Below are 19370 nucleotides of genomic sequence, written 5' to 3' on the forward strand. Positions count from 1 at the left end.
CACGTACGAACTATGGAGACTACAGGTTGAGCAGACAAATTCCAAGACTTTTGCATCAATATCCTGCCATTTCTGAAATACTATCTGTCAATCCATCACAACCCAAAATCAAGAAAACAATGAAACTTATGTACCTTATGGAGGTATAGGTGAAATTTCCATGCATCATATGTATCCAGTTTTTTTTTTGTCCAAATGCAAATATTATTTTAAATGTTTAAAGGCAATTACGCTTTTTCTTATTTTGCTGATTTATTTTATTTCTGATATACATAAGCTGGCATTTTCTTTGTTTGCATTTCAACCTATTGTATGTTTTTGTCTCGTGCAAATATGTTGTACATAAATGGTTTAAATGCACTGTCTATAATTACACTGTTGCAATCTGTTTGTATGTACTTTTTACACGCGTCTTCAAACCCTGTAAATAGTTGCCTCTGCTGTCAAGGGTGGGATGGCCTCGTCAGGCGGGAAACCGCCTTTGGCCTACTCACCCAGGACGGAATGTTTTGAAAATTTTACCACAAATAAAAAACTTAATAACTTACATCCACACTCCCTGCAGCATCACACTCAACTACAACAGACAGCCGTCTGGTGACCCTCTGGGAGGCTTATCACGCTGTCCACCGCCGCTGGCAGGCCCATAAGCAGAATACTCCCCTGCGCCTTTGTTTGCTCAGCTGTCGTCGGACATGAAGGAACACTGCTCCTCTCTTCTTCGGCAACAGTGGGGCCATACGTGCGATCGAATGGCCGGCAACCTGCGCCTCCAAGACACGTGGTCGCTACTCAGGATACTTCTAGACCCTTTGCACACCAAAGCCTCCCAGCGCAAGGATATCTCCCACATCCTTCACTCCTGCCCACTCTCCTATGCTGGCTTCCTGGCGGCCCTCAGGAACCACTACCACTGCACCTACCCTCCTACTCCTCTTCCCACTTACTCCAGCTCCGCCAGCCCCGATCTTGATGCGGACATCTCCGTAGGCAAGGTTCGTGCGGCGCTACTCAAGCTCCACACCACATCGGCCTGGGGGCTGACCGTATCACTAACAAAGCACTCCGAAACCTAGATACTCCCTCCCTTGAAGCCCTTACTAACCTTATGAATACTCATTGGCAGGCTGGCCCTCTTCTCTCCTCGTGGACCCATGCACGCGCCTCTTTCATCCCCGAATCCGGCAAACCTATTGCCTTAGAACAGCTCCGCTCTCTCATCTCCTATCTCGGCAAGCTGTTCGAGCACGTCATCCTGACCCGCCTGCGGACTTATCTGGATGACCACGACATGTATCCGGACTCCATGTTCGGCTTTTGTCCCCAATTGTCCATCTAGGATGCCATGCTCCAGCTTTCAGAGTTTGTTCTGCACCCTTCCCACCGCGAACGCACTCGAGCTATCCTGGCGCTAGACCTTCCCAAAGAATTCGACAATGTACATCACACTGCCATTCTGGACGGTCTCTCCTCCCTTAATGTCGGACCGTGTGTCTATGCTTAAAACACCGCTTTTCTAGTCTTCCGCACAGCGGAAATCTCATATGGCCCACTTTCTTCTCCTTCGTTCTCCCTTGGCAACAAAGGCTGCTGCATAATTTTTCTGCATAATGCTGCTACATAATTTAGTTTTTTTAGGCCTTCTAATAAAAGGTTTTTCACCACCACTACCCTGGGTCAATGGACGCCTCAATCTCGCTTTGAGGTACGAGGCGGTGGTGAGAGAGAGATGTGGGCTGCATGTGTTGGAGCTGAGAAAGTTGTTGCAGACACGTGGCACTGCAGCAATAGGCCGTAGCGTGACTTCACGCTGGTTCGGCAAGCGTGAGTTTCGCTCGCAAATTTAGGGTTTGCTGAGCTAAGTCGCAGCCATTTTTTTTCTACTCTTTGGCGCTGCTATTTATTCACGGGAATGAAAATAAAAACGTCAACCAAGATGAATTAACACCCGCGCATAGTGATCGAGCTATTTTCTTCTTTTTCTGCATAAAGAGCATTCTTCTTGGAGCATAAAGAAGTATAAATAAAGCCCGCTTGCAGTGCGCAGTAACATACTTGTCTCTTGCAGGGATGAATGCACTACAGGGCTGTGCCATTATTTTGCAGGTTTATGTTTTCCTAACGCACTGCGAAAGCGGTGGTGGTCACAGACAGAATGAGTGCTTCTACCTCAAGCAGCGGTAAGCAGTTAATAGCATTTCATTTTTCTTCAAATTTACGTTGATGTTCATGAAATGTGGTACGGAAACCATGACCATGCATGATCTCTTGCTTTTGTATGCTGTCTTCACTTCAAGACGCTAGCATACAACCGGGTTATGTAAGACGTCCCAAATGTGATCAAAGTACTTCAGAAGCAGCATCTGCAAGGTCGTTTAACGTAAATAGTAGTGAGTAGCTTTACATTAACCAGAAAATGGCGTTTAATATTCTGTATTCGAATAATGCAGTAATATTTTTCCGAAGCGCGTAACCACTTTCAAACCGCGAGCGCAGAAAAGGCCTAATCTTCCAGCGATGACACGAAGATAGAAGTAATGTCGAAATGAACATATAATGGTGAGCACTACGAAATAGAAGCCGTGGGCAAACTGTTCGCTAGAATTCAATCTTGAAAGACCGCAAGTCGTATGGAGGAAGTTGTGCGGAGTTGCGTGGCTCCACCTGTGAGTTTAGGACTGCGAGGGATCAGAAAACTTCAGCTAAAGCAGAATCGCGGGCTGATGTTTGATCCAAGTTTCCGACCATCGTACGAGAGTAAAGAAGAGACACGTAAAGGAACCACGGAATATCCTCTCTACTCGTTACATGCGGTCGTCCTTTATGCTGGTGCTTGGTTTAGGTTGGTTTATTGGGGTTTAACGTCCCAAAGCGACTGAGGCTATGAGAGACGCCGTAGTGAAGGGCTCAGGAAATTTCGACCACCTGGGGTTCTTTAACGTGCACTGACATCGCACAGCACACGGGCCTCTAGAATTTCGCCTTCAAGAAATTCAGCCGCCGCGGCCGGGATCGAACCCGCGTCTTTCGGGTCAGCAGCCGAGCGCCGTCACCCACTGAGCCACCGCGGCGGGGTTTTATGCTGGTGCAATGTCTAGAAATTTGACAACACAATTTTGTGCGCAGTGCAACTGGATAGGTTGATTGTCTGTTCTGCTGCCATATTCAATTGAGAGTATGAGCAGTGAGATAACACGTCCACTCAAACACGGCACCGTCATTTCTAAAACTTTGCGACAAGAACAGCGCCGCCTCATCTAGACAAGACCTCATGGGCGCTCACAATTCATCTAATTTACCCTGGCTATCACTTTTCGTGACATTATTTCGGTGAGTAGCACGCCCTTTCTGTTAATTAAAGGACTGCGAGGCTATGGCAGGAGATGGTTTTAAGTGCAGAGTATACTCGCATATGCAGAGAATTTTTTCGGGAGGAACTCTAAACAAATCACAGCACGGGGGGGGGGGGGGGGGGGGTTATAGCTTTCCCCTCCCGCTCGTCAATAATTTCGGCCATCTCCCCCGTTCTTTCGGCAACTTCCTTCTAACGCTGATTAAGGCGAACCTCCTCCTTCCTTTTCGTAAGAATGCGAAAATGCCGTGTGTGAACGATAGTTTTGGGTTGAAAAACATCGTTGCAGAGAAGCTTACTTACAGAATTCTGCAAGTAGTCACATAAGCGTCGTGAAAGTGCCCTCTAAGCCCACGCAGACGCGCTCGTGGTCCCCCATACCCAGAGAGAGGGAGAGAAAAACGCTTAATGCATAACGATTGTGTGGGCCCTCATTCCAGAATCCCATTGGCTTTTCATTTCATTTCATTTATTTTACCCTCAGGGCTTTCGCATTACAGAGCGGGTGGGACAGTGAAATAAACAATACATAGATCAAAAAGAACGCTAAATATATGAAAAATACTGAAAGATACTAGAGAGAGAGGACGAAAACATTGGGAAGAAAAGTACAGAAGTAAAAAATAAAAGGATTACAAAAAGAGAACCTTATATAGTCGATATATGGGTAAGCAACATATCACAATTGGTCTGATTCTAACAGTGTGAGTAATTTGCTTTAAAACGCGCAGTGTCGCTAACACATGTGGCTGTGGTGAAAGATTATTCCAGTAGCGACATGTTTTAGGAAGGAAGGAATTAGGGCAGGTCACTGTGCGGCAGTGTCGAACAGCTACTTTGTGATTGTAGTCTATGAAAGATGGTGCCTTTACACAGATGGCTTTGAGGCAAGGATTATGGTGGTAAATTTTTGCCGCCGCTCTTGCCGGGTTCATCAGCGAAGGCTAGTCTTCTGAATTTGAGCGGGACAGCACCGCCTCCCAGTCCTCAGTTGTTGGGTCATTGATTGTTGATATTGGTGGGTTTCTTTTTATGGAATGCCGGTACCATATCGTATAAGTCAGCCACTTCACTGCAGAAAGCTCAATGCGGATCGTACGAATTTTAAACATACAGCTGAATTTGACGGGATTTATATTAATTTTCTTGAATGGCCCCTTGCTCCCTGTTGAGATTTTTGTGCGGTTCTGCGTATACTTTCCTCGTTAATATCAAATTCTGGAGTAAATCCCTATAGCTTAATAGTGGTTCAAAACAATTATGTTTCGGCGAATGTTGGGGAACCCAGGGTAATGGTGCGCGGGCAGTGCCGTGAGCGCCTTCACTTTCAACATCGACAGAGCGTCCAGGAGTCCGTATGACTGTGGATTTAAAGTCCGTATCTTCTTTAGTTCTGAGCACTTTGTATCCGTGTTTACCAATCCTTCCTCTTGTACAGTTACGACATGCAGTCTGGGAGTCCGTAATTACACAAGACACCTTCCTGGAAACCATTCCCGAAGCTATCCCTGCTTCCTCAGCCTGGGCGATTCCCTGGAATCAAATTGATGCCCCATTAGCTATTTTACCTTGCGCATTCGTGCATGCTATTGTTGACATCCCGTTGAGCGGTCCTGCCGCGTCCACGTAAATTGCCTGTTCAAATCGCACCCCATGTTCTTTTAATGGCGTTCGCCCATACCTGGCAATTCTAGACAAAAACATTTTTTAACGGGAAAGCAGTTATGGACGCTGTTTTTTCATATAATGTAAGATTTCACTTTAACAATAAATATATCCACAGATGATTCAACGGCAGTCATGTATTTTTCTGTATTAATGGATTTGGTATTTTTATAATCGTTCCCCATTTGTTTTTTATAGCAGTCTTAACTGTTCCTTACGATCGTTTGAGACACTTTGCGATAAAGATTTCGCTACAAATCAGAAGAATGTATCACTACATTCAACATTTTCATAACCATTACTTATAACATTGCAATCTTAAAAATATTTGTCTAAGAAAGCTGAACTTCGGACACACCAAAGTCAAGCAAGAAGATGCAGTGTCGTTTGTCTGTACAGAAGAAATGCAGCGCTGACAATGTACTATCGCGATAGAAAGAAACACGAACGCGGCGCCTACGCGTTCAACGGTTAAAATTTCTTTCAATGGAATTTTCACCTCGGTGGTAAGGAAAAGGCGTTACAGTCGTCCTAGAATCAATCACGGACGACTCTAGCGTCTTTTTGCTACCGCCGAAGTGAAATCGTGATGAAAAGAAATGTGAACAGCGTAGCGTCTAGGCTTCGCTCTGTTCGCGTTTCTTTCCATCGCCCCTGTACATGGCGACAGGTGTTTTCATACTTCACTCACGTCTGGACAAAGGTAGTACTGCATTTAATTATTGTCGCAGTAAATGTTCGCAAAAATATGGGACTAAGCGCCTCCGGCCTGCTCCAGCAAGCTTAGTATGAAGTTTATTTTGACAACGATACAGTTGCCAAGGAAGTTGACACTAGGCGTCAACTTCCTGCAACGTCTGACACATCATACAGAGCATGGCAAAAAGGACAGTCATAGAATACAATGTAGAATACATATTCGCTACATAAAGGACGCACAGTTCACCTTACCGTAAACAGATTGCAAACAAAGCTTTTACATGAAGGGAGTAATTACTGATTGAGTAATTACTCATTGAGTAACTACTCCCTTATTACAAATCTACTCCACCTTGGGCGATTCCCATAAACATTTCACCAAAACTTTTAGATACAGAAATTTTGGACATTACAAGATGTTTTATTCAGACACAATACATACTTGTGAAGACTCTTTTTGAATATACCTACCGACTTGCTTTCATTTATAATAGATATAATTATGGTATGGTGATTTAAGAGATCTGCAGTTTGATTGGTTAGTTTCTGTGAACCATCTTAGTCATCTATACCATAGTCATCTACACCATCTATACCATGTATACTATAGTCATCTATACCAAGGGAGGGTGCGAATCCCATGACCCCGGTTGGATTCGTCCACCACAAAGAGAGGATAAACATGAGCTCCTTACCTGATCACTGACATGTGTCGTTGCGTCTTGGCACTTGATACGTGGAAAAAGCGCGGTACCTGCGGTTAATGAGGCTACACCGCAAAACCTTATTAGCGCTTCCCGGCCGGTAAATTGGTTTTTGAGGAAAGGAAATGGCGCAGTACTTGTCTGTCATATCTCGGTGGACACCTGAACCGCGCCGTAAGGGAAGGAAGGTAGGAGTGAAAGAAGGAAGAGAGAAAGAGCTGCCGTAGTGGAGGTCTTCGGAATAATTTCGACCACCTGGGGACCTTTAACGTGTACTGACATCGCACAGTACACGGGGGCTTCTTGCGTTTCGCCTCCATTGAAATGCGGCCGCTGCGGTCGGTTTTGAACCCGGGTACTCCGGTTCGGTAGACGAGCGTTTTAGCACTGAGCCACTGCAGCGCCACTTTCGTTTTCGCATGGCTTGTAAACATATTTGTCGCGCGCTTTCATTATTCGAAGAGCACGAGAAACTGATATCGCTGGTTTTCTGCGCGTGAACACCACATTTCCTTATTGGAACAAACCAGCAGGGTCAAGAAAGTTACAGCCAGCTTTCGATGACTGTTCTCTATAATACTACGCCAGTCGCAAGTGAACAAGTACGTCATCCGTTGCGTAGGCCGGGAGAGATATTTCAGGCTTCAGACCTGTTTGGTGCCTTCCGCGGCCGCAGGTTTTAAACGAGGCGGTTTGTGCGCAGCCACATGATATGCTGAGGGCGCATACGCTTGGCCCAGCCTCTAGTTCAGCACTGCGGTCACCTTCGCGCGTGTTGTCCAAATCATTCCGAGGAGCTTTTCGTCTCGCCGATTTAGGGGCGGTCAATGCACCACTGCTCAGAAATCCTTCCTTCACATCTTGTTTGGGGGCCTATTCTTGGTACATGGGAGGAAGTAGCTAAACCTTGAAAATGGCTTGTAGGCTAGTTGAATACCCTGGTTTTTAAAAAAAGTACACTGGAGAGCTCCTGCTTAATACCTTTCACGCATGCGGCGAATTGCCACTGGCAGCTTGGTTGCATGGGGCAGATGTGTATGGTGTCGATGAGAAAAAAAAGGAAGAGTGGAGGAGGAGGGGGCGCTACTGATACTTGCGAAACAGAGCAGTCCTGCCGGGTGTGCTGGGCTATAATTAAAGACGGCGGTTTAGCCGTTCACCCTCGGGTCCGGAATTCTGCCCTGTCCTCTTTTTCGGTCGTCTTTTGTAATGTAGATGAATTTGTGCTGGGCTAGGAGCGTCAGAAAATACCGAGATATTAAGTCAGTAAAGATGTCGTCGTTGCATCTTACAAGGCAAGAAAGATTTCTGCTGAATATTTTTACCTTCAGGAATGCTCTCAGGACTCATGCATGAATCCGTACAAACTAGGCGAGCAAGGTGTTTTGTTGTGCGTGGAGCTGGTTGTGGTGGCTGGCATAGTTTCTCTCGTCTCTTCACTCACTCCATCGTTTCGTTTATGTTTCTGGCTCAGCTATGACGGCTAGGCAAGAAGTGGAAGGACACGAGCCTTTCTCCCCATGCCGTGGGGTGGGGTTGTTCTTTGTTCGGGTAAGAGGCGCGTAGAGGTGAAGGGGGAAAGTTGACGAGACGATGCAGGGTCACTAAGACTGAGGTAACCCTAGTGCTCGCAGCACGCAAAGGCTCGTCTCTTCCGTTTCCTACCTTGAATAAACAGCGCGAACGAAGACGAGCACAAAAGACAAGAAAATGGACGACACAGCGCTCCATTTTCTTGTATTTTGTGCTCGTCTTCGTTCGCGCTGTTTATTCAAGATGCTTAACCAACTAGCCCGCCAAAACGTGTTAACTTTCCTACCTATCATTGGTAGCAGGGCGAGAAAAAGTTTTCGGGGGGTGTAGTTTCGTCCCTAGCCGTGTTTCTCCTTCCTAGTTCACCTCATCTTTCTTTTCTCTGTCATAAATTGCTACTTCGTTTCCTTCCTTTTTTATTTAGAAGCTATGCCAGCCAACCGGCGAACTTAATGAGCATTATTCCTAGCAACATCATCGGACGCCATATGCTGACTTTGATTGGGGGGTAGGGCTCAAGCCCCCTGAGCCACCCCTTATACTTCCTATTATCTGATGGACCCTCAAAACTTAGTAAGATGTGGGTGCGGGCTAGCTGGCAACCGATGGTAAGCGTAAAGCGCGCAAAACACAAGACTGTAAGAAAGACGATAGACAGCGCTACTTCCAAGTAGTTTTTTTTTAGTAAGTTTGATTAGAAAGACTTATTATAAAGACTGAGTAGCGCTTGTCCGTCGCCTTTCTTACATTCCTGTGTTTGCCGTGCTTTACGCTTACCATTGCCCTCAAAGCGCATGTACGTTCGTGGTAACTCACTATATTATGCAGGTAAAAGCTATAAGTGAACAAAATAAAGTGTGAAAATACGGTAAGTACGGGAGGTGACAGATATTTACAGCAAACCTTTCACTATTCCAACCTTATGAACGCTTTCAGAGGATGCATGGTTGCTAAAAGCAAGTTATGCGACCTGTGTTCTACGACGAAGGGAATGTTTAACTTATGTGCAGTTATTTTTCAGTCCGCCTTTTGAAGACGTATACCTGTATGCCACGAACGATGAAGTATCGGGCGCAAAGCGTGTGGAGATGAAGCAAAGAAGCCGCGTTTGTCTACCAGAACCTTGCCAGCATCTGGAAGCCTACTCCGGATTGATTCCTGTCGACAAAGACAGCGATATATCCTACTCTTCCTACTTATTCTTCCTGCACATAAAGTCAGAGGCAAGCATATCTGTTTTACCGAGCTGTTTCCGGTACAATACGTGTTCGCATGCTGTTAGAGCATTGTGATATTGTTGTGTCTTGTATTATTGATTTGGTTTACCTTGATTCCCGTCCTTGCTTGCCGTCCTTGTAGTCAGTAGCGCATAATTTTTATAACACAATTTTATATTGTTTTTTTTTTTAACAAAGAAGGCTTGTTTGACTTCTGAGCTACTCTGTGAAAAAAGTCAGTGTTTTTTTTCATATCGAAGCTTTGGTGCCAGGCCTGTCTGCCATTTAGTGCACCCGTACGTCACTTTCACCTGACGCCAAATAGCTGATTAATTTTTTTTTGCCCTACAGTGATATTGCTTCCTCGTTCAAACTGCATTATCGATGCAGCCGCTTGTCTAACCAGCCGGTGAGTCCAGTGGAAACAGGCGGTCGCCTGGCCTAGCGCTCGGCTGACGAGGGGTGCACCGCGTGTGAAAGGCAGACGGTGGCTCAGAATTGCCCTGATATGTGGGCAACCAAATAGTTAAAAGTGGTCAAGTCCATGGTGAAAATGGCTACGTTCGGAAGGAAAAAGGTCACAAGTCAGCTTTACCGCACAAGGAGGGTATAAGCCCTTTCTCAGCGCAAAAACCACTTATCTGTCAAGGTGCAATACTCTTTTCTCAAGCATTTCACACTATAAAAGTAAAGAACCAGGCCAAGAGAAATCTGGTACCCATTAGAAAACTGGTGCGCACCGGGTGGAGCTGGGGATCAACCCAACAGCTCCCGAATACTAGGCGGATGCTCAGACATCAGTGAAGTGAATATATATGAATTGAGTGATACGGCATTATGGACAGCTACGATACTCGATCGATATTTAGGAAGTAAAGATTTGCCGCACTGAGAACCGAAGACAAAATCGCTTCAGTGCTAACGCCAATAAAGTGCTAAATTTCTAACCCAGAAACAAATGCTTTGAAGGGATAGCGAAGGCAATTAGAAGGTGCCGATAGGTTACAGCCTTTTTATCATGGAGAGACCGCCCTTACCACTAACAGAGCTTTTATAAGGTAGAAAAGCCCAAACAACAAATTATGCGCCGTTTTATACACAGCAGTCAACGCTGTCAAAGCTAGCACGCCTGTTTGCGGAGGCCAAGTCCACGCCCAAAAGGTAATTCACCGTACAACCAAAGTGAACACAAATATATCTCTTTGCGATAAACCTTTAGGGCCGTGAATAGCATCTCCTAGGCGGCGCTTTATGTTTGCCATTTTCTGCCCTGTGTCTTGTCGAGACTTCAAGAAGAATGACATGTGGCAGTATGATAGGCAGCTTCTGTAGGCCGAATCTCAATGTCTTCGTCGGGCCCAAAAGGTTGTTCACACTTAGTGGGAACCATAGCCAGAGCACCCGAACACTGAGCGGCTCACAGGTTCGACCGCTTTTTTAATGCTACCACTTCGTATAATACCGTTCTTTGTTTTCGTCCAAACACTCACCGAGTCTTCAAGAAGAGCGAATGATGCTTAGCTTAGTAATACGGTTTCGCGAACGCGTTAATTCCGCATTCTCTGCAGCGTTGCTTGATATGGCTGCTATGTGTATGAAACAAGTATAGAGATTTCGGCATCACCAGCCCACTTCCTCGGTATGTAACAAGTGAAGGCAGGCTAGTTGGTGGTTGACAATGGAGTGCATATTGCAGCCGCGCAAAACGACGAGGGACGAAGAGAGGAAAGCTCAGGACAAGACGCGGAACTTCAGCTAAGGTTTACTACAAGGAAAACCACATTTATACAATTATACACATTTATACTGCTACCAGCCTTGCTCAAAAAATGTATTTGAAACCACCAGTCAGCTCATTCAAAGCTTATTAAAAGGGGAATAGCAAAAAACTGCCTCCGCGCTGCTCTTTATAAGTCTTGCCCAAATGAAATGCAGGATAGCGTGCGATTTCAGTTACAACGACTGAGTAGTGCTAGTTTTCCTCGAGAGATGGTCACCTCGGTGATAGAAGCCCTTGCCAAGGAAGCTCGACGCCCACCGAAGCACTGGCCAAGTGAAGAACCGCAACGCCGGTGATCCGTGGCTATACCATACCTCCACCAGATTTACCATCGCCTCAAAAAAGAAGCCATGAAATGTGATGTCCCGGTGGTCTTCACGGCGCCCCAAAAAAAAGCTGTCGGGCATGTGCAATATGGTGCAGTGAAGTGGAAAAAAGAATGAGTGCCGCATTAAGCACGCAGACAGGTTCGTTCCCTGCAAAACTTGGGTGGTGTACCAAATACCCTTCACATGTGGGAATTGCTACATAGGGCAAACTGGACGTTTCCTGAATGTTAGACTTCAGGAGCATCGCGCAGCCGTTGAATCATTGGCGGGGGGCGGGGAACTGGCAAAACATTGTCGCCACTGCACGCCCAGGTTCCGCTACGCAATTGTCCTGAAAAAATTAACGACTCAGCTTAGCAGGGAAATTTTTGAAGCCTACTGAATAGAAAAAGAAAATGACCGTTGCGCAAGCTCCACTTCAGTATCGTGATCAAAGAAAAAATTCGACTATCTAGATGCTAACTTGTACCACGCGCGCCTACGTGCGTGTATAATGTGATGGTGTCTGCGGATTATACGGTGTGATTACGAATCTTGTATAAATGTGGTTTTTCTTGTAGTAAACCTTAGTTGAAGTTCCGCGTATTATCTTGTGCTTTCATCTCTTTGTCCCTCGCCATATTGCGCGGTTGCAATATGCACTCCCCTCCTCAGTATACTGGTATCATTGAGACCAATTTTTTTTTTCTGCCAGGATCCCATCAGCTGCGCTACAATGCAATTCCCTTCCCGTCTCATGGGACTAAACTGTGGGGACTCGTTGTTGAGAGCTTTCGAAATTTTTGCATATCGACAAGCATTTGAACGCATAAAAAGAAAGACTCTTTTAGAGGGTCAAAATACTAATGTGAGAGATCAGGAAGTAGGCTGCTGCGCGGAAAGGAATGCTCGTGGCTAGGCCCGTCGGCCATTTAGAAAATATTATGTAAACGTATGTGTAATGTTGTTTGCTTCATTTCTCGTAGTGTAGCACGATGCTTCTAGTTTTTGCTTCGCATTCTACCGTACGAGTAACGTTGTGGATAGAGGTCGAAATGAACTAGGACATTAAAATAGCTGAGCTTTGAAACAACACCTTTATAACATCACTGAACCTGCTTACGACAGCTTCGGATAAGGGACAAAGCGGAAGCAACGCTCCTTGTGTGTGCTTACCTTTGTAGTGAAAGCTGCATTAGGATAGCAGACGCGCATTTCGTGGTGAATGGCACAGGCCACTACTGCGCATGCGCCGTTACCATGTAAACCAGTACCATGGCAACCATGGCGCCGCTCGGACTGCCAATCATACAAAAAGAAAATTGGGTTCTAGGTGGGAAGCGAACCCGGACCGCCGGCGTGCGAGACGGGGCGCTGCCACTCTGCCACGACATTTCGATGCTTGAAGCTGAAGAGGCGCGTCTAGAGAATGCACAGTTCTTAAAAACTTGTCTTCGAGATATGTACTAAGGCCTACATGAGTAATTATGAGCATGTTAATTAAAGATGTCGCAATAAAGCTAGTACCAAATTTCCTCCGTTTCGGGTAAATATCCTCCGTGCTTAGCGTGTAGTAGAAGCCCCATCACGCGGCACTCACTGAAAACCCCTCTCGCAATGTACGGCGCTGGCCCAGAAGATGGCGCAGGTGGTGGTTCGCGCACTGCTTCCGCGCCTTGTGAAGACGAGGTGAGAAAGGCTAAGCGGGCGGCCGAGATGCCCGAAGAACGAGAGGAACGCATCGCGAAGAGGTGCCGCCCAGCGGCTGAACGACGAGGGCGTGTCGCTACTGAAATGTCAGTAGACGAAACTGCTTTCGCTACGTATATCCTGGCCTAGGTCAACTGGGCCACTGCAAATGTTTTTCGCGTCAACTTTGATAAATGGCTTTTTCCACTGCTCTTTTTAACCCAATTCGTAACCCACTTCAGTTGTTGTGCTGATATTTTATTTTTAACACTAGACCAAGCTACTTTGTAAACCACTAGTTTTCCTTTCACCTCTACCCGCGATACACAGAAGCTGAGAGTAAGGCCCGCTTCTATCAGTTGAATCTACACTCTGTAGGAGTCATTGATGCTCGCGTCACAACCTACATAGGTCTAAGAGGAAGCATCAGCTTGAAATGCATTCTTCATTTGATTCCAAAATACATCTTTAGGCACTGTATTCCCAGGAAACAATTTTTATTTTACGGACTTAATAGGAAGATAAATCGAGTCACATCTGTGGTATATGAAATCAAACAACATAATTCTAAACGGTTTTGCCTTTTATAATAGTTCTTTCTTGAGAGTTGTTTCTATTCTTTTACCAAATAATGTTTCTTCAAATTTCTAAGCGTGTACTTAGCATAACAAACTTTCACTAACTGTAAAGAAATGCTCTTGTCAACATATTTGGGGGTAGCTGCACTGAATGCACCATCAACGTGGATGTCGCTGCACATAGAAACTTCACAGAGAGAACTGCAGGCCACTGAATGCTATGAATAGTGACTTTATCCTTATTTACATACCTAACGTTCTGTCCACTCCTAACGTTTTCAGAAAGACGACTTGAAGAAACCTCTTCTGTTGTGGCTGTCAGGGACCCCCGGAAAATCGTCTCTATTCAGCCAGTTCCTTGAAAACGGCCCTCTAGGTATCGACGCCTCCAAGAAGCTGTATTATAGGAATTACAGCGTCATAAAAGATATGAACGTCATTTACTTGGACCAACCAGCCGGCTCAGGATACAGCTTCGACGAACACAACAACTACACGGGCACGCTGGAGGAGACTGCTGTGCACATCGCTCGATTTCTTAGACGGTTCGTGAGAGTATTCCCGGAGTATTGGAAGAGGAAACTGTACATCGCCGGAGAATCATACGGAGGTAGTATTCCAGTTTCGCGAAGCGATTACCTATTTACAAGGATGTTGAAGCGTCATGTTTTGTCGAAGAAGCTCTGTACTGAACTAGTGACCATATCTCTCCTTTGGGATAATGGGGCAGTTTGCCGTTTCGCGACAGTTTTTGCCTTTGATTCGCACTGAAAGTTGCCCTTTTAGCCGCCAACGTACAGGGAACAAATTTGAATGTCACAAAAAATTGCTTAAGTCGTGATGTTCGACATGACGGAACGAATCCCTACTTCATATCCTTTCTCGGCTTGTAAGAAAGCACCTTTATGACAACATTTTGCAACGATATTCATGCTTTGCGGCTTTCCGCTGCCTTATTCAGCCGCAACTTTGTGCACCTAATCATAGAGTGAAGTAATCTTGCTTTACCACGCGTTACTTGTTAGCTACTGAGCAAAAAATTCTCAAATGCACAAAGCTAAATAGCTTGCCCGTGTTCAGAATTGTTAATTCCTTTTTTTTCATTCTGACGGCATGCATTTTGCGATAAGGTAGTAAGTAATCTGCAGACATAGACGCCGGATTTTTGGTGAGTGGTACATGAATGGGGCCTCGAAATGCAATCTTCTGCACCAGGCGGTTGATCGGGGGCAGGGGGGGGGGGGGGTGGGGGGGCGTGTCCAGTGCCCGAATCGTAGACAAGACAAGGAGAAAAGGGCAGGAGTCGCCGAAGGAGGCATGTAACTCTGCCGGCCACGACCTTGTTACCGCTGGGATGACGGTGACAAGGAGCCGTAACCTCCTAAGCAGGACCTCTAGCCAGCACGCATGCCATCATGAAGGCCGGTGCAATGTGGTGGAAATGCTCGCGTGGCACGTTGAAGGTTCGGTGTTAATTAACGAGATAGCGTTAGTACACCCATGTCGGAAAAAGCTGTTCGCCGTCGGCGACCATTTGAAGCCTCGCACCCGGAGCGGCCAGAGAAGAAGCCTAGGTAGGCCACATAAGTCATATGACCCTGATGCGTCATCACAACCCTCCCACCAGATTGTGAGGAAACTGATCACCGTGGCAGGTGGCAGCAAAATTAATGATTGGTCGCGAGACGATAATGAACAGGAACGCTGCTCACACAAGCATCGCGTGTGTCGGCAACTGCCATCGCAGGCCAGTGCCGCATCGCTTAACCACTGCACCACTGTGCCAGGAGTAGTTTGAGGACTCCAGGGATCGATGAATTTCTGGAACAACCAATTCCGCATGCATGCCCATTAACGCTATTGCGTCGTACGCTTATGAGAAAAGTGTAAAACATCTAAGTCGTACTGGTACTGGTACTCGCCTACGGGGCACAAACGTGAAGGTGAACGGAAAGGGTTCAGCTTAAGGAAGGACAACGCAGCTAGCTATGGAAAGAAAAATGAGAAGTGTTACGTTTAGAGACCGGAAGCGGGCAGAGTGAGTGAGAGAACAAACATGTGTTAACGCCATCCTAGTCAGAATCAAGATGATTGAATGGGCTTGGGCAGGGCATGTAATGCGAAGGCAAGATAACCGCTGGTCCTTAAGGGCAACGGAGTGGATTCCAAGAGAAGGCAAGCGTAGCATGGGGCAGCAGAAAGTTAGGTGGGCAGATGAGATTAAGAAGTTTGCGGGGATACGGTGACCGCAACTGGCGAAGGACAGGGTTAATTGGAAGGATATGCGAGAGGCTTTTGTCGTGCAGTGGGCGTAGTCAGGCTGATGATGATGATTATTGTTATTAAAGTGGAGCTCAAGTGTCACCTTTTTTTTTTGAAAGAAGACTTGCTAACGATCCCAGCTCGTAAAAGTGCGTACTGGGTTGCCACACGAATTTGGCGCTTACGCTACAGTCTGTCTTAGCGCTAACTCCATTCTGACAAGCTTGATACGTAAATTGTACTGTCACGATGGAAAGAAACACGAACAGAGGGGAGCGGAACAGAGCGGACGACTCTAACGTCTTTTCTAACCACCCAGTGCCACCAAAAGAAATTAGAACAGCGGAGGGCGTAGACGCTGCGCTTTTCGCGTTTCTTTCCATCGTGATGCTACATAGAGGCTTCCGTTACGTTTATCTTTATGGGGCCTGTAAGATTACGAGGAACACTCTAGCACTGCTTCGATCGTTCTTTATGATCGTGACTAATGAATTGTAAAACGTAAGCTACAACTTGGTGGAACCGTTATCTACGATGACCGTAACGTAGAGGAGGCTACTGGTTTGTTTTTATTCAAACCACTTGGCTAGATGACTGCTGTCACTGCTTGGAAAGCCAACATTGAGAAAGGTTCGGTAACATCCGACCTGTGAGCCCCGTAGAATCATGGGTTTTCGAAGCTGGCATTTATAATTGATTCAGGCTATTATTAAATGCGGCACCGCGGCTGCATTCAATGACAATAAATGTTCTGACTCAATGAAGCGTTCCGTGGAACCTTACCATGTCTAAAAGGGACGCGCACACTACTTGAGGGTCTGTTATCAATATACCGAAGCTGCCCACATCACAACAAATCGGATTAGTACATTTCTATTCAGCAGCCAGTAAGACAATATATGCAGTGACAGCTATTAGGAAAGTAAGGCTTTTTGACGGGCTAGTTGGTACATATTCATATTTGAAAGGCTGTGCGCTAAAAAGACGTTCACAGGAAAAAGGATAGAGACGACACGAAAGAAGCGCAAGCGTATTAGGAAAATGGGCATTATGGACTCAATCGTGCTATATTTTTGATGGGACATCATTCTCGACAGCAGTTATAGCTTTCGGAGCATATATGTTTAATAAGTACAACAGCATGTAGAAACGGATATCCGAATACAAAACTCTAGATATCGGCTACTGAACGTGGCTCAAAAGTATACCTCACAGGCAAGCCGGCAAGTTTGAAAAATGCCGAAGCCTACACCCTGTTCATTTTAGTATGGCCAACGCTTAAGCCAAAAGCATTTACTGTTTCAACCCTCTGGCGCCCCTTTTAGCAAAATCAAAATACGTCTCCGGCAACTGTAGAACTTTTTGCTGCCATGGGCACATCAGAGTAAGAAACTGCAACTTCTAACATATAATTCGTACGAAAAACTCATCATATAGAGCTTACAAGTGCTGCATATGGGCGCTGAAGAATTAAAAGGGCGCTGAAAGCTGCTCTGAATAAAGGTGCTGTATTCCTTGGATGTTAAAGGATGCCGCTTCTCGAATATCGTCCAGCAAGGACTTTTTAATACATCCTCTAAAAGCTGAGTTATCCGTAGTCCTAATCTGAATTTCAGTGCCTTCGTGCTTTCTCTCTCCTCTCATCATTTTTTGCATGCTGAAAGGTCAGAGCTCCTCCATCGGCCCTACCGCCGGGATTCCGGGAACCGTGGAGCTTCTTGACAAGCCAGAGCGGCACTGCTGACTTTCCACGGCCACAGTAGCTTCGTAACGCTTGAATAATCTGACCAGTAGCCGTCTCCGAACATAATTACGCCGTAGTGTGCGAATGGTGACAGCGCGAGCATGAAAAAGTCCCCGGAAAGAACTGGCCAACTTTTCGTGCGTGATTGTCGGTTTTGTGCTGCGTGTAGAAGCGCATTATTTAGCTCAGGTGTTCATGACGAGAAACTTTAGTTATTGGGTGACATTATATACTCTGCTCGAAAAATTTTGAGAGCCCCTAAATACTAACATTTTTAACTGAAACGAATTAGCACAGCGTTGTTCGCCAATTTCTTGTTGAGTGAATTTGCACTGACACTCTGACTGAACGAAAAATGACACAATCGATTGCTTGAGAAGTAGTCATCGCATCATGGGTGTAATAAAATTAACTCCTGATCAGGAATTTTTGACATTTTCTCGAGATATATCCGAGAAACTGAACAAAGTATACATAGGACGCGTTTAACCAGGCTGCTCTAAACTATTTTAGGCTTTGAGTTGCATTCTTTCTGAACAGGAAAACGCGAGCGCGCGGTCAAAAACTTGCCACATACCTGTGAGCTGTGAAACGTGTGTTCGTCGTGTAACTTCCTGCCTACCAGTGTCCCTCTAAATAAGTAGCAGCGGGCTGGATATTTCTTGTGTGAAAACACCGCGATGCTTGTATGTCAGCACATCGTGGATTCTTTGCTACCAGCTAAAGTGCCCCTTTTTTTTTCGTTTTGCAGCAAGATCAGCTGTTGTAGCGGCCGACCGGATCCTGAGCGTTCATAAACACGATTTTCCACTGCGGTTTAGAGGAGTAATGCTTGGAGTTGGATTTCTTTTCCCACTGTTGGGCATTATCGACTCGACAGATTATCTTTATAACTCAAGGCTGTTGGATGATTATGGCCGGAAAGCATTTGCTGAAAGGTTTGAAACGATCCGTGATCTCGTCAAAGAAAAAAATTATTCAGAGGCTGCTCAGCTGCTAACCACAACTGTTTGGAACATCGGCAAGCCCAAAGAGAAAACTCTGTTTCAAAACCTCACCGGATTCGAGCACCAGGGAAGCATAGTGAAGCAGCAACAGCCCAAGGAAGTGTTAACTTACTGGGAATACGCAAATAGCACTGACTTCAAGAGAATTGTCCACGTTAATTCTTCCAGAACTCTAGACGGCACAAGCTATGATGTTGTAATGAAGTTAGGAAGAAAAGATTTTTTTGAAGACATCGAGAAAAAACTGCTGCATGTCCTACATAAAATACCCGTCCTGTTCTACACAGCCCAATTGGACGCCCTGTTTCCAGCAGTCACTCTTGAACAGTCCCTGATGAATCTCACATGGCAATATTCCCAGGTGCTCAAGGATACTCCGCAAGAGTTTTGGTACCGGAATAATATTTCTTCACAAGAGCTCTTTGGATATCTGAAGAAAGCAGGCACCCTAATGAGTGCCACGGTGCTTTCCGGTGGCCATTGCATCTCTTTGGAGCAGCCTTTGGCTGTTAGAGACTTGTACCGCAAGTTCGTGAGGTTCTCAACACAGGCACCTTTAGCGAAAAAGAACGATGAACTTGCCTGATAGCGCCTCTGCGTTGAAGTTATTTGTACTTAATAAAACACCTAGCGGGGTAAGTTGGTGCATCGCTTTCAGAATTCCAGCGCAACAAGGAGAGCACACAGAAAGGAGAACGATAGGACATGCGTTCCGGTCGGTCTGCTTTTTGTGTGGTCTTTTTTGCGCTTTAATTCTGAAAGTTATTTCTACTCGATTACGAGTAAAAGAACATTGACCAATAAACAATGAAGCCTGTTAACTTGTTGCATT

The 19370-nt window shown here is 45.7% G+C and overlaps 1 protein-coding gene across 1 annotated transcript; it reads left to right on the forward strand.

The window, feature by feature from the left end:
- Positions 1-752: 752 nt before the first annotated feature.
- On the forward strand, positions 753-19124 carry LOC149327336 (putative serine carboxypeptidase CPVL). The gene is made up of 5 exons (XM_089564845.1): positions 753-995; positions 1340-1438; positions 8964-9180; positions 13812-14135; positions 18283-19124. Exons 1-5 carry the CDS (start codon positions 753-755, stop codon positions 19122-19124), a joined length of 1725 nt encoding a protein of 574 aa, XP_089420971.1.
- Positions 19125-19370: the final 246 nt, after the last annotated feature.

Source organism: Amblyomma mixtum, chromosome 10, assembly GCF_055824585.1.
Source record: "Amblyomma mixtum isolate Tamu chromosome 10, ASM5582458v1, whole genome shotgun sequence".
NCBI classification, from domain to species: domain Eukaryota; kingdom Metazoa; phylum Arthropoda; class Arachnida; order Ixodida; family Ixodidae; genus Amblyomma; species Amblyomma mixtum.

Coding starts and splice junctions, on each gene's coding strand:
- LOC149327336 (XM_089564845.1), top strand. CDS start 753: ATGGCCGGCAACCTGCGCCTCCAAGACACGTGGTCGCTACTCAGGATA. Junction 996..1,339: donor CGGACATCTCCGTAGGCAAG/GTTCGTGCGGCG, acceptor TTGTCCATCTAG/GATGCCATGCTCCAGCTTTC. Junction 14,136..18,282: donor CGCCGGAGAATCATACGGAG/GTAGTATTCCAG, acceptor TTCGTTTTGCAG/CAAGATCAGCTGTTGTAGCG.